General features: G+C 57.7%; 6 protein-coding genes across 6 annotated transcripts; 4 read left to right on the top strand and 2 right to left on the bottom strand.

Moving 5' to 3' along the window:
• Nucleotides 1-11: 11 nt before the first annotated feature.
• Nucleotides 12-2,099, top strand: EX895_004279 (uncharacterized protein; the record flags this gene model as incomplete). Its single annotated transcript, XM_029884875.1, has 1 exon — nucleotides 12-2,099. One exon carries the CDS (start codon nucleotides 12-14, stop codon nucleotides 2,097-2,099), a length of 2,088 nt encoding a protein of 695 aa, XP_029738625.1.
• A 462-nt stretch (nucleotides 2,100-2,561) lies between these two features.
• EX895_004278 (uncharacterized protein) lies at nucleotides 2,562-3,692 on the bottom strand (the record flags this gene model as incomplete). Its single annotated transcript, XM_029884874.1, has 1 exon — nucleotides 2,562-3,692. One exon carries the CDS (start codon nucleotides 3,690-3,692, stop codon nucleotides 2,562-2,564), a length of 1,131 nt encoding a protein of 376 aa, XP_029738624.1.
• A 1,290-nt stretch (nucleotides 3,693-4,982) lies between these two features.
• On the top strand, nucleotides 4,983-6,755 carry EX895_004277 (uncharacterized protein; the record flags this gene model as incomplete). The annotated part of the gene is made up of 1 exon (XM_029884873.1): nucleotides 4,983-6,755. One exon carries the CDS (start codon nucleotides 4,983-4,985, stop codon nucleotides 6,753-6,755), a length of 1,773 nt encoding a protein of 590 aa, XP_029738623.1.
• Nucleotides 6,756-8,194: 1,439 nt separating this feature from the next.
• EX895_004276 (uncharacterized protein) lies at nucleotides 8,195-9,601 on the top strand (the record flags this gene model as incomplete). Its single annotated transcript, XM_029884872.1, has 1 exon — nucleotides 8,195-9,601. One exon carries the CDS (start codon nucleotides 8,195-8,197, stop codon nucleotides 9,599-9,601), a length of 1,407 nt encoding a protein of 468 aa, XP_029738622.1.
• Nucleotides 9,602-10,420: 819 nt separating this feature from the next.
• On the bottom strand, nucleotides 10,421-11,758 carry EX895_004275 (uncharacterized protein; the record flags this gene model as incomplete). Its single annotated transcript, XM_029884871.1, has 1 exon — nucleotides 10,421-11,758. One exon carries the CDS (start codon nucleotides 11,756-11,758, stop codon nucleotides 10,421-10,423), a length of 1,338 nt encoding a protein of 445 aa, XP_029738621.1.
• A 1,504-nt stretch (nucleotides 11,759-13,262) lies between these two features.
• EX895_004274 (uncharacterized protein) lies at nucleotides 13,263-14,423 on the top strand (the record flags this gene model as incomplete). The annotated part of the gene is made up of 1 exon (XM_029884870.1): nucleotides 13,263-14,423. One exon carries the CDS (start codon nucleotides 13,263-13,265, stop codon nucleotides 14,421-14,423), a length of 1,161 nt encoding a protein of 386 aa, XP_029738620.1.
• Between the last annotated feature and the right edge of the window lie 194 nt (nucleotides 14,424-14,617).

The following is a 14,617-nucleotide window of genomic DNA, read 5'->3' as shown; positions in this document are numbered from 1 at the left end:
CCCTCTCCACAATGGCGTCTTTACTATCCAGGCGCGCCTCGCACATCCTCCTCGTCCTGCTCGGTCTCTTCCTTGCGGGTACCATTGTCGTCCTCACCACCGCCAATGCCTACTTTTCCATCGACACCTCCGCCTACATCCTACCAGAAGAGCTCGGCACCTGGGAGCAGATCCAGTCTGGTGCTTCTCCAGATGGCCCTGATGGCTGGGCTGCGCGCATTCCTTGGCTCAATAAGCTCACCTCCCACTCGCCCTCGTCGACTGCCAATGCCAATGCCAATTCCAATGCCACCGCAACCCTACATCCCGCTTCCGTCGTCGACCCGAACAACGTGGTCGCACGGCCTCAGCCTTGGCGCGACAACACGCCCAAAGAGTGGGACCCCGCCAATCCCAACGAAAAGATTCCACGCATCATCCACCAGACCTGGAAGGACAAGAATCTGCCCCCCAGGTGGCAAGCCATTCGCGACGAGTGTGCTGCCATGCACCCGGACTACAAATACATGCTTTGGACCGACGCAGATTCACGCAAATTCATCGAACAGCGCTACAATTGGTTCCTGCCCGTCTTTGACGCCTATCCGTACCCCATTCAGCGCGCAGACGCCATCCGCTACTTTGTCCTCCATCACTATGGCGGTATCTACATGGACCTCGACATTGGCTGTCTCCGTCGCTTCGACCCACTCTTGCGCTTCGAGGTCATCTTGCCCAAGACCATCCCCGTCGGTGTTTCCAACGACGTCATCCTCTCGGCCAAAGCGCATCCATTCATGGACCAGCTCATCCACAACCTCGTCACCTTCAACCACCAGTACTTGACCAACTACCCTACCGTCATGTTTTCCACCGGGCCCATGTTTGTTTCCGCATCCTATGGCCTCTATGTCGACGTACACGGCCCGGCGTACCCGAGCACGCCCAAGCAGCCCGACGCTGGCTTCAAAGGCATCCGTGTGCTGCCTAAGAGTCTCTACGGCAAGAACGTCAAGCCCGTCGATGCGCCCGATGCGTTTTTCTCGCATTTCTACGGATCCAGCTGGCATGCCAACGATGCCGGTTTCCTCATCTTTTTGCGCAAGTACGGAAGGTTCTTGATCTTTGTGGGCGTGTGTGTCGTCCTCTATGGGATGTTCAGGACGTTACTGCCCAGCTTTTTGTTCAGGTTGACCGGGTACAGGGGTGGCTTTGGACGCGCGGCGAGGCGGTCGCGCCGCGAACCAGGTTGGATCAGTTTGCCCATTGGCTCCAGTTCTAGCCGTTCGCTCTCAAGGCGTCGATCCAAACGCCGCTCTACCGCCGACGAGGACCAGAGTGTGCCGCTCCACGATGTCGGACGACAGCACGACACGGTCGCAGCCACGTCGGCGGCCAACCCGAGCAGGCTCTCGATGCCTGCGCCGCGACCAACACGGCTGAGCCTGCCGCTGTTCCAGCTGCAAGACCCGGAGCCGATGCACAGCGATCCTGCGCCGCAGTCGGTGTTGGCGTGGATGGGGCAAACGCTCTCGCGCCCTTCCTCGCGCAGCGATGCGATCAGCGAGATGGAGGCCAATGGCAGGGTGGATAGCCCGAGCAAGAAGAAGGGTATTCTGTATCTTCCGGCGTACTTTGTTCGCGGAGACGACGGGAGTAGTGCCTCATCGCAGCAGCTGAGTCCGAGTAGCAGTTCCTCGTCGCAGCAGCTGCAAGCAAGTGGGTTGTCGCCGCTGTCGCATGCTTCGTTTGGCGCAGGGTCCGGGTCGGGGCAGCAGCACAGTCTGGGTCAGTGGGCGTCATCGTTGCTCCCTGCCAACTGGAGGGGCCCTAGCCCGGCGCCGAGTCACGGGTCGCGGAGGTCGCGATTGAGCCAGGATGTCGACTTGGAGAGTTTGGGCTCGCAGGGCGAGGACGAGAGGGAGGAGGATGGCGACGAGGCGAACTGGAACAGGAGGGAGGGCGAGGAGCGCCCGTTGATCCACGAGGTTCGGTCCAAGTCGAGGTTGAGACAGGCGCTCGAGGATGCGAGGAGAGAGCATGCTCAGCAGCATCAGCAGGCGCCGCCACCCTACGATGATGCAGCGAGGGACGAGGTGGTTGACAAGCAGCATGTTTAGAGTGTAGGTTGTGCGGGGACGGTGAGCTGTGTAATAGAACAGGACTTTATCTGATCCACTTGATCAATGGGGGTATGTGTGTGTGGGGGGGGGGGGGGGGTGTTGTGGGCGGCGTGTGGTTGATGCTGTGGAAGCCGACTCTTTCAAGGCGGAACAAGTCGATCACACGGGTGCAGAAGTTGGAGCACGACGAGGCTTCGGCCTGGGATGCTCTCATGAGATGCTACGAGAGGGTTTCAGGGCGGGAGCACACATCGCTCTGGCACACGGCTCCGCGACTCGCACGCACAACGCACAGCTTGGACATGCACGCAAACACGCCTTGCAAGAATGCCGCCATTGTGTCGTACAAATATCAACGAAAACACGGATTCTAAGTTCGATCTATCGCTGCGCGTCGTTCTCCGTGTTTGTCTCCGCTCTCCCTTTCCGCGTTTCCGCCTGGGGCCACAGAGGGACTACCTACGCGTCATCACCCGCCTCCTGCTGCTGCTGCTGCTGCTGCTGCTGCTGCTGCTGTTGCGTCAGATGCTGCATGATCAGCTCGTACGTCAGGATGGTCAGCGCCGAGCTAGGCACGGTGCGGACCAGGTTGACCGTCATCCCCTTGTAGAAGCCGCGGAGGCCTTCTTCCCGCGCAATCGTTTGGCACGCCTGGATCACTCCGGTGTACCGTCCGCCTGGTCCCGCACTCGGAGCTGCTGGCGCCCGTTCGTGGCTGGCTCTTACTGGTGCTGGTGCTGGTGCTGAAGGGATGGTACCGTGTGGTGGTGATGCGGTGGGGGCTGTAGGCGGTGCTGCTGATAGTGGGGGTGCTGAGGCTGCTATTGACTTGTTGCGCGGCTGCATCTGCAAGCGTGTCCGCAACACTTCGTGCGGATAGGTCGTGACGCTGGCGATCATCTTTGCCGTGCTGCTGCAGAGCAGGATGGTGCTCGCTTCCAACTCTGCATCCTCGCCCTGTGTGCGTCTGGCCAACGATTTAAAACTCTCGTACAGAGGAAACTGCACCGCCACGTGACTAACGCCAAACAGACTCGGGAGCAGCCCTTTGTAGAATCCGCGCAGCCCTTCGCTTTTGTAGATCTGAATAAACGCATCGCCCGTGTGGCGGTACGGCTTGACGCTTGTGTCTTTGACCGACTGCAGCATGAAGCGCGTTTTGACTACCCACAGCGGCGACGTGCACACGGTGGAGGCGGCCCCCGCCGTCATGGCCGACACGATGTGGTTGAGGAAGTCCTCGGATGCGGTGAGGTTGTGGTTGGCGAGCGTGGACTTGCAGCTGTCGTATACGGTGAAGTAGATAGCCCACGTGGGCAGGTAGCCGAAGATGGTGGGACCAAGGCCACGGTAGAAGCCTTTGAAACCGTCGTCATGCCAAATTTTGCGGAGCGTCGCTGTGAGTCCGAGGTAGCCTGGTGGCTCGACGGCGGTGGGTATTGATGCGACTGCAGCAGGTGCACCTGTTGCAATGGGCCGCCGACGTCCTTCTTGCGCTTGCAAGCGCGTTTTGACGACGTCGAGGGGGCATGTGACGACGGACGAGACGAGTCCCGCACAGGCGCCTGCTATCGCTGATGAGTGCAGCATTGTGCAAGTTGCTGGCTGGGCGAGAGAACACACGTTTCTCCGTCTCTCACTGCCAAGACGAAGTGTGTGTGTCGGGCTGGTCGTCGCACCAGTGAGTCGGATCCAAGCGTGTGATTACGACGTCATGAGTCTGTATTGTGTTCTGAAGAGAGACTGCCTCTTTCTTTGCCGCATACGGTAGCGCTTCTCCTGCTTCTTTTGTTTCTCCTCTGCAGCCTTTCTGGCAACGTCGCGCGGTCCACGCCGGAGCGTCAGGGTCTGGCTGAAATGATATCGTGAGAGTCTGCGTTGCCGTAGAGAGCCCGCGTGTCTCGACTGCAGAAGAATCCGGTGCGTAGATACAGCTGGGCTGTTCCGACGGTGGCGCTGAGTCGTGATCAAACCCCAACTTTCGCAGAGATAGTCGTAAGCCTGCGGGAACGCTGTGGTGCAAGTTCGAGGTGGTATGATGGAGCAGGAGGAGAAAGCGCAAGCTAGAAGCGATAAGTGCCGGTGGAGGTGACACTCTCACACGCTCACGAGCTCAATCTCGGCCTCGACCTCAGCCGCATCATTACGCGCGAATCAAAGCACGGACGTCTATCACACATGCAGTTTTTAGTCTTGCTACATTTGTTTGATCGTGGGCTTGCGAACATAGAATTTTTCGATATGTCCAATAGCTGAAGTGTTAGACCGTCACATTCGCTTCCCTTGGCTTAAATGACCGAGTCCACCTCGCTGGGAAGCGCTGATAAACAAGATATGCGGAGTTTAGGCGGCATATACTGTAGTACAGCCGTCGAGATACGCACGGCCCTCTCGGCACAGCGCGGTACGTAAGAGCCCGTGCCGGTGCGTGCCTTCGCCCAGAGGGTCGAGTTTCTTGTTGTCAACGCTCGACGAACGGGGAAAAGCGGACTTGCACAGCTGTGTGTCCATGTTGTGACTGGTCAACAGAGGCGAGGCGGACGAGTTGTCTAGCGAGAGCGGCCGAGTCACTCTCTAAGAGAGAGAGAGAGAGTGGAATCACTTGGACACAACAACGGTATTGTGGCTTGGCGATGAGAACAAGCTTTCCCCGCATGACAGAGTGTGCTTGTGAAGAGAGAGACAGCGGCGTCTCAGATAACGACAAGTTTGATAGCCGCGCTCCGTCAGGGCCTCTAGTTTCGATATATATAGCCGTATCCTTCCACTCCTGATAACATTGTCTGTTTTGTACTCGTCGTCCTCTTCTCCTCCTTCCATCTTGAAAAGCTGCCATCTTTTACATCCACGCCACAACCTTGACCTACGCATCTGAGCATCATGACAGACTACATCGCCAAGGCGCAAGCTCACCGTGCTAAACGGGATGCTGCCATCCCTGCCGAGTATCTTGTCGACCTCTCGGCTGCCGGCGTACCAGCACTTCCGGAAGAATCTCTACCTCTACCCTACTCCAAGGCGCAACCTCACCATCCGGAGCCCACGACGATCTACCCGCGTGACAATGTCCTGTCGGTGCCCTCCAAGCTCCTCTCGATGGAAGACGTAGCGATCACCGAGACGCCGATCGACAAGCTGCTCTCCCTCCTCGCCACGGGCAAGCTAACCTCAGTGCGATGCACCGAAGCCTTCCTGCGTCGTGCAGTTCTCGCGCATCAACTTACCAACTGCGCCACTGACTTCTTTCCCGACCTAGCCCTGGCTAGAGCCAAAGAGTGCGACGAGTATCTCGCCAAGCACGGCAAGCCCATTGGCCTGCTACATGGACTGCCCGTGTCCCTCAAAGACCAGTTCCACATTAAAGGCACAAACGCTACCATGGGCTACATCGCGGCCATCGGCGACATCGCCAGCCAGAACAGCGTCATCACGGACGTCATCCTCAGCGCAGGAGGTGTCATCTACGTGCGTACATCGATTCCTCAAAGCTTGATGCGCTGCGAAACGCATAACCACATCTACGGGCGTACGGTGAGCCCCTTCAACCGAAGTTTTACCTCCGGTGGCAGCTCGGGCGGGGAGGGTGCGCTTGTAGGCATGCATGGTAGTCCCCTCGGTCTGGGTACCGATATCGGTGGGTCTGTGCGTGTACCCTCTGCGTTCAACGGGCTTTGGGGGATGCGACCATCGATGTATAGGGTGCCGTATGAGGGGGCAGCGAACTCGTTCTTGGGACAAGAAAGTGTGTCATCGGTCATCGGGCCTCTGACGCACTCGCTGGAAGGTGTGGTCACTTTCATGCGAGCCGTGCTCGCAGCTCGGCCATGGGAGCTCGATCCGATCCTGGTGAGCATGCCGTTCAACGAGGAGGCGTATGCACTCAAGAACCTGCAGCTCAAAGCGGGCAGTGCCGAGCCTGCTGAGGCTTTCGATGCCAGCAAGACGCAGCTCTGCTTTGCCATCGAGTGGGATGACGGCATCATCCACCCTCATCCGCCCATCACGCGTGCGCTGCGTGAGGTCAAGGAGAAACTCGTCGCTGCTGGACACAAGGTCATCGATTGGGTCCCCTATGACCACCTGCGTTGCTACGACATCATCGGGCGTATTTACAGCGCGGATGGTGGCGAAGACATCAAGCGGAGCTGCGAGGCCGGCGGTGAACCGGTCATGTACAACCTCATGGCGGATGGCAAGGAGCCCAAGCACCTCTCGACATACGAATCCTGGCAGGTCAACAGAGAGAAGAGTCAGTATAGGAAGGAATACCTAGACTACTGGCAAGCGACAAAGGACAAGACGGGCACAGGTCGACCGGTGGATGGCATCATCGCACCAGTCAGCAACTGGGCGAGCTGCAAGCACGACTTGAACGATCATGTCAGCTACACGACTCAGTGGAACTTGCTCGATCGACCGTGTGTCGTCTTTCCGGTGGGATTTGTCGATCCGCACAAGGATGCAAAGGTGCCGCTCGAGAAACCGTACACGGCTCTGCCAGACAATGTGGACCAGGTGTACTGGGATAGGTACGACCCGGAAGAATGGGCGGGACAACCGATCAATCTTCAGGTGGTAGGCAAACGTCTGCAGGACGAGGAACTGCTCGGTCTGGCCAAGGTGATTCGCGATGCTGGCGCTACCCTCAACTGAAGTGGGAGCAAGTATTGTGCGCCGATTGTTGGTGGATAGCGAGACACCTACGTCGTTGTCGCTATCCCATCGTGGCATTCATTGACTCTGAGTACTTTCGAGAACCAAAACCAACATGCAACACTCGCCCGTTCAGTCATACGGTATGTTTTTTAGATCCCCCATGTGAGAGCGGAGATCGATGCACGTGTCTTGGGTGACCAAGTGTGACTTGTTGTCTGAAATCAGCTTGGGACCATCTCCTCGTTGCAATGGAACGCTCTGTGACTGTCGTCAAATTGAACACACAAGCAGATCGAGGCCATACCGCGCTCGTCGCATTTGCCGTACGGCATCTGGCGGTCGCATTTGTGCTTGCGTCTATGACACTCGGGCACCCTTCTGGTTGGGCTGATCGGTCTGATCGTTGGGTGGGAGCCACTTGGACTCCCGATAATGAAGTGCTCCTCGAGCTTACCCCACACTCATACTTGCCCCAGACCACTTCCGAGCGAGGCGAGAACTTGGCCGCCGTCCATTCTTGAAGCACCCTCTCGGGGAACGGCCAGTAACAGATTTCCGAATACAGTAAGATTCCCGTAAGAAAGGCGCTAAATTGGACAGCCCGCCTTTCTGCCCGGCCTGGCGTCATTTTCTGCGGGCAATTCTCGCTAGACCCCAGCTTGGACGTTGTTCTAGACGATGATGACGGGTTTGGTCGGACCTCGCATCGACTTCCCCCGCTCCAGGAGTGCGGCTGTCCGGGATGTAAAGCCTATGGCCCTCCTCCGCCCGCCACAAAGCGGAGTGCTTCGTTTCGGCCCGACGTACGTCGTGGACGGCAGACCACCACCGTCGAGTGGGTCAAGCGTCGCTCGAAGCAGCTCTCGACCCGCTCCTACCGACCTAGCATCGGGAGCCTGCCCGTGTCCTACTGAAGCGCAGCAAGTCGTGTAGGGAGAAGGGAAACGGCGATCTTGATCGAGCACCAGAGTTAGCCGTTCGGCTAAGAGTTCTCCGCACGGTCGCGGCTAAGCGAGTTTATGGAAGGACAGGTCGGGGTACATGCGAATGCCGACCAACTTGCATTGATCCCCTTTCGGTTCGGCCAAAGATGCTTCATTATGGTCACGTTGCCTTTTCATGGTGAGGACCATGTTGGATCTCTTGCCAGAGGTGCGATGCAGGTAAGGAAGTACTTGGTGCGGTGTGCATTCAGGAGTGAGTTTACGGGCTACGGTGCTGCTGCACTTAGCGCCCTGAGCTAGAACACCTGACCGCTATGCTGCGAAGAAGAGCAGAAGAGATGCTCCTCGAGCGAGAGCCCTTCGAAGGGATCAGCTTGCATGGTGTCTATTGCCCTATATAGAACCCTCCTGGCGCCAACGGTGCTTTCACATCCGTACGAGCCTACCCAAGCCCCACAGCTCCTCCTCCTCCAACTCCTCCTCTTTCTCGATATGGTCTCTGGACGTAGCCTCTTCAGCGCCCTCTTGGGACTCGCGCTCACCTTCACCTCGACGCTCGCCGCCGAGAACTACATCGTCTCGGGCGATCGATGGCGCGACACCTCGGGTGCCTATATCAACGCCCACGGCGCTGGACTCATCCACGACTCTGCCGACAACCTCTGGTACTGGGTCGGCGAATACAAGAACTCGGGCAACGGCTTCCAAGGGTTCGCGCTCTACTCTTCCTCGGATCTCATCAACTGGGATTCCCACGGGCTCATTGTTCCGCCTTCTTCGTCGCTGCCGTTCCAGGTGGGTGAGCGACCGAAGCTGATCAAGAACCCGTCTACTGGCGAGTATGTGCTGTGGTTCCACGCCGACTCGTCCAACTACTCGCTCGCCAAGGTGGGCGTCTGCTACGCCAACAGCGTCACGGGTCCTTATACATGTCCTGAGAACGGCGTCTTCTCACCGCTTGGCATGGAGTCGAGGGACATGAACGTCTACGTCGACACGTACAACAACAACGCGGGTTATTTGCTGTTTGCGACCAACGGCAACGCCGACACTGCCATCGCACGCATGACGTCGGACTACAAGAACGTCACCACGCTCATCTCGACCATCAACTCGCGGCTGGAAGGCTTCGGTGTGTTCCGCGACGATGCCGGTCTGTACAACATGGTCGTCTCCTACCAGAGCGGTTGGCAGCCCAATGCCAACACGCTCTACACCACCCCGGACCTCGGCTCGCAAACACCGCAGTTTTCCAACTACATCGCCCCCGAAGCGTACAACACGTACAACAGCCAGAACACGTTTGAGATCAGTCCGAACGACAAGCTCGAGGTGTACCTAGGCGATCGGTGGTGGGTGACCGATCTCGAGTCGAGCAGCTACGTGTGGTACCCGATCGTCTCACGCAATCTCGTGCATCTGCCGCTATGGAAGCCTGACGCCTCCTCGGCGAGCGGGTACGCCGTTCCAGCCAACACGACCTTCCCGCTCTCCTCGTCCACCACCACCATCGGCGGCAACAACCCACAGGCCAAATTCGGCAGCTGCTCGGCCTGCCCCTCGGGACAGATCGCGACGTATGTCGGCGACGGCGCTACCTTCACGCTCGACGTCTCGTCCCCCAACGGCCAGGGCGGAGACGTGTGGATCAGCATCTACTACTCCAACCAGGACGGTTACCCCAATTGGCGCTTCGGCAGTGTCAGCATCAACGGAGGCGCTAGTCAGAGTGTGACGTTCCCCACCGGCGGCAGTCCCAACGGCGTGCTCCAGGACACCCCCGTCAAGGTGTTCCTCCAGCCCGGTCAGAACTCGTTGACCTTCTCGGCTGATGCCAATAACCCGCAGAGCTATGCGGCCGATATCAGCCATGTGATTGTCTGGCAGTCGGACCAGTAGTCGATTCAGTAGTCGAACCATCATGATTTTCTTCCTCTCGAGACCAAAGTGTGAGCAGTAGGAGTGAAATGAAGCATGAGGGAATGTGCAATTACGAACAGGACGATGCGAGGTGAGATTCCTTGCTGGTGAAGGGTGCTGCGTTACAGGGTGGGCACGATCCAGATGCCAGGCTTGGCCACCACAATCGTGATCAACCAAAAGGTCAACCTGACAATGGCCATGCGTAAGAATAAGCTGAACGGCCAGTCCCCGCTCCCGTTCCTGCCGTCTACCTCTTCAATTCAGTCTTGATGACGTGATCGCCACTGTGCGACTCATCGCGGGGCGTCACGAGCGGAGCCCAAGCACCCCGGGGCATGCAGGCTCGACAAACGCGTTTGGACGCTGCCAGCTGGACGACTGCGAAAAAGCCGAGCAAGCTGAAAGCCCTGTTTGGCTCCCAGCAGAGCAGTGTTGGGCCGTGAGACCTGCTCTTGTTGAGACTCCCGTTAATGCGACGCCTGCGACGGCGGCCACGGCTGCTGCTGCTGCTGCTGCTGCTGCTGCTGCCATCTAGCACTGCGTCGATCGAGAGGAACGGTCGATTGCAAAACAAAGGGTTGGGCGGGTTCCAACCAAAGTCCAAAGCCAGTTTACAGCTTTCAAGCACACACACCATCGCAGTCGACACACGGTTGTCATGGTGCAAACTCCTGTGCAAATCAACGAGAAAACGAACACGCTATATTGCGATCTGAAAACGTCAAGAGTGACAATCGAAAGTGTATCTGTGAGAGATTCAGAGGGAAGATTTCCTTTTGACAGCGAGGAACACACTTAAAGAACCTCGTCGGCGTAAGGAAGCTGGTGAACGTCACCGACGGCAACAGTGGTTGGCTTGCTCTTGAGCAGCTTCTCGGCAGCGCTCGAAAGCGACGATGCCTTGACACCCTCCAGCGCCGAGAAGGTCTCCTCCAAAGTGGCGACGTTACCCACTTCGAGCAGCTGGGCGCTGACAAGCTCGTGCGAGGCGGTGCGGTTCTCTAGCACGGATGCGCGCTCGAACTTGGCCTTGGCGATGGCGGCCTTGATGGTCTCCTCCTTGAGACCGCCAGCGACGTTCTTGAGTGCCTGGGCGACCTGGCTAGCAGCCTGCTGGACGGACGCGGTTGGTGCCGAGATGTGGGCACCGAAGACGCCCGAGTCGGAGAAGGTGAGGTTGAACGCGTTGGCCTGGGCGCCCTGGACCTTGTCGGCGACCTGGGAGAGGGGCGAGACACCGTTGCTCCACTTGACCGACGACTCGCCGCCGAGGAGCGAGCGGAGCACGGCCAAGTTGGCGGCAGCGGCAGCGTCCTTGTGACCAGCACCCTCGAAAGCGATAAAGAAGTGACCGTGAGCAGCACGCGTGTTCTCGGCACCGTGCGGGGCAGCGAAAGCAATGCGCTGCTCGCCACCAAAGTACTTGGCAGCGGTGCTCGAGACGGAAGCGTTGGCGGCAAGGTCGCCAAAGTGGGCCGAGACGAGCTGCGAAAGCTTGCCGCTCTCGATACCGGAACCAAGGACGGCGATGTTGTTCTTGGCAAAAGCGGCGTGGGCAAAGTCGACGGTCTGGCGGTGGGAGACGGGCGAGGCGGGCGAGGCGAAGAGCGAGTGTCCGAGGCTGCGTTGACGGTAGGCGGTCTGGAGCAACGAGTCGTAACCGAGCACGGCGGGGTTGGATTGCGCCTGGGCGTGTTCGGCCTGAACCTGGGGGAGCACCTCCTCGTTGAACTCGTGGGCGGCGAACTTGGACTTGGTCAGGACGTCGCCGAGCACCTCGACGAAGAAGTCCTCGTCACCACGCAGGAAATCGGCGGTGAGAAGCAGGTGCTCCTTGGTGAGCGCGGTGGAGAGAACACCACCGTAGAACTCGGCCTCGCGGACGAGATGCAGAGCAGAACGCTTCTGGTTCGACTTGAAGAGGTAGTTCTTGAGCACGTGGGCGACACCGGGAGCAGTCTCGTAGCGGGAACCGGCCTTGACGGCGACGGTGACGGAGGAGGTCAATGCCCCATCGTCAGCGGCAGCGGTGGAGATGCCGGAAGCTTTGGCGGTGGTAAAGGAGCGCTGCTGCTGGTTGGCAGCGGTGCGAAGGGCGCTTCGAACGGGCGCGGCGGAACGGGCGAGCGACATGTCGAGTGTGACGAAAGAGGTAGCACGACGACGAGGTGGAGAGGAGGATAGGTGAAGAAGAGGAGAGGAGAGGAGAGAGAAAGTGAGAAGGTGGAAGATCGCGACGACGAAAGAGCTTTCCAAGCTATCGTCCGTCTGTCCGCAAGTTGAGACCTGGAAGATTATTACTAACTCACTCACTGAACTGACTGACTGAAGTGCGACTGTCAAGCCAACACACACGCTTCGACATTTAGCGTTTTCTCACATCTCGACCGATAGTTACAGGCTGGACAAGTATTCCAACGGCTCTCTCTCTCTCTCTCTCTCTCTCTCTTTCTCTCTGTGCGTCCTCAGAGCGACTCCGGATTGACTGAGAGAGAGAGAGAGAGCGAGAGAGAGAGAGAGAAAGAGCAAGCAATAAGCAAGAAGGACCTCTCGCCAGAGGAGGATGCGTGATTTCAAATCAGTCCCAAGAGAATCAAATCAATTCAGAAGCTCGAGATGGTTGTATTTCCGTGGAGCAAGCTGCAGCAATTTGTATTTCTAGCTCCCATTCAACGGAGCAAAAATCCAAGCTTCAAAATGCAAATAGGTCAGAGAGCGCTCTGCTGCCGTCCCGATCACAACCGTTTCAGCCCGAACGTAGAATTATCGTAGATCAGCGCGGCTCGCCCCGTACGAGAATGCTGTACCCTGAAGATGTATACAATTATAGTCTAACATATGCAGCAACATTTTGTCCAGAGCTTGGCGGTGCGCTGCTGGCCGCCACCAGATCTGAACCCCGTCAGTCTGGCTTTGCTCTGCCACAGACTGAGACGGAGATGCTATTGTTTTGGACTACCGATCTGACCATGGGAATGGTTGTGCATAAGTGAGCTCTCCGTTGTTCCAGGCGCGACCGAGAAAGAATGCTTGATGGGCAGCGACGGCCAGATCGATTGGCCACCAACGGCCCTTTGAGAACTGCACGAATCGACGAGCGGCATACGACGTGCATGGCGTGGTTTGCATCGGTTCTCGCCAGCCGACAACAAGCAGAGAAAAACCCAAATTTCCGTGTCAGCTTGTCCGTGTCAGGCTGCTCTTAGGTTACAGTATGACCGCATCGCAGCGCTTTTGTGTTGCCTTTTGTGTGTTGTCGGGTGACAATTGAACCCTTCCGAGATCTCGCCTAAGCCAAAAAAGGCACACTTTACACACGCGCTTGCTTCGCATCTTTACATGAAGCTCTGTCAACCTTCTCTGCCATCATCACCGCCAGTCCAGCAACCACTCACCGACGGCAGCTTGCAATTCTCACTTACAGCGTTCTCAATCACGCCGCGAGCTCACTAGCTGGACCTCTGCTCGTTGTCTCACCTAACCACCTTGATTGGAGCGAAAACGTTGGCCGCCACCGCCACCATCTTGTTTCTGAACAGCAAGTCCGCGCTCATTTCCTTCCGGCACCACCAACACACCATCTTAGCGGCAGATCCTCCTTTCATCGCACCACGCACCACGCATCATCATCATCATCATGGCTTCGTTCGCCAACGCCACAGCAGCCTCAACAGGGCTCGCCAAGCTCAACCAAACTCCCTTCTATTTTCAAGCACAACCCGCCGTCATCCCCGGCCTCTCGGACAAGTACCTTTCGCTAGCACTCCCCATTGTCATCTACTGGGTCGTCTCACTCTTCTATCATGCCCTCGACACACTACAACTTCCCTTCACCGAACAATACCGCCTGCATGAACCCGAAGAAGTGACCAAGCGTAACCGCGTCAGCGTGTCCCGTGTCGTTGTCATGGTCATGGTTCAGCAGGCCATTCAGACCATGTTGGGGCTCTTGCTACTCGACGATGATGCCGTTGGGTTCCAACAGACATTTGCAGACCACCCTGCCAGGATCCTCAGCATTGCCGCTTCCCTCCGTTCCAGCACCGCCAAGCTGTTCGGCCCCTCGTTGCAGCCCACGGCGACCAAGCTGCTCTTCGGTGGGCAGGATGCGCTGTCGGCGGCTTGGTGGCTCTACTGGTGGGGCATCCCCACCGCGCAGTTCTGGTTTGCCTTCTTTGTCATGGACGCGTGGCAGTACACGTTGCATCGCCTTTTCCACGAGAGCCGCTTCCTCTACCGCCATTTTCACTCGCATCACCACCGTCTCTATGTGCCGTACGCCTTTGGCGCGCTCTACAACCACCCTGTCGAAGGGCTTTTGCTCGATTCAGCCGGAGCAGCCATCTCGCATGCAGCTGCGCTCATGACCGTGCGTCAGAGCATTCTGCTTTTCACCTTTTCCACCGTCAAGACCGTCGCCGACCATGGTGGGTATGCCTTCCCGTGGTATCTCGACCCTCTGCATCTCGTGTTCCCCAACTGTGCCGAGTATCACGACGTGCACCACCAGATGACCGGGCTGCGGTACAACTACTCTCAGCCGTTCTTTGTGCATTTTGATGTGCTCTTCGGTACACGCATCTCGACGGAAAAGTTCCAAAAGATGAAGAAGCTCGCCGAGCAGAAGAGGGCGGCAAGCAAGCCCAGCAAAGTCAACGGCGCGTCGGCACCAGCATCGACACCTCTCGACGGCCAGGACGCGACGCCAGCAGAGATTGTCGGCAAGAGCAGCGATCCGTTTGTTACGACGAGCAAGCGCTCCTATGCTGCAAAGGCTGGCAGCTCGACTACTGAATAGATGAGCAGCCTCATCGACACGGAACCTTCTTGCTCACTCCCTCACCTCTCCCTAGGCCCTCTCTTGGTCTGATGCATCATTCTCCTGTCGTTTCCAACCTGTCCATTTGTACTGTATACCCCGAGAGAGCTTGGGATCCAGCAAGACCTCTTTGTAATTTTCATTCTGGAGCATGCATCTTGTCATCTGAAGAT

The sequence above is a fragment of the Sporisorium graminicola genome, chromosome SGRAM_3 (assembly GCF_005498985.1).
Source record: "Sporisorium graminicola strain CBS 10092 chromosome SGRAM_3, whole genome shotgun sequence".
Classification (NCBI taxonomy): domain Eukaryota; kingdom Fungi; phylum Basidiomycota; class Ustilaginomycetes; order Ustilaginales; family Ustilaginaceae; genus Sporisorium; species Sporisorium graminicola.
This window is presented reverse-complemented; position numbering and strand designations above follow the sequence as displayed.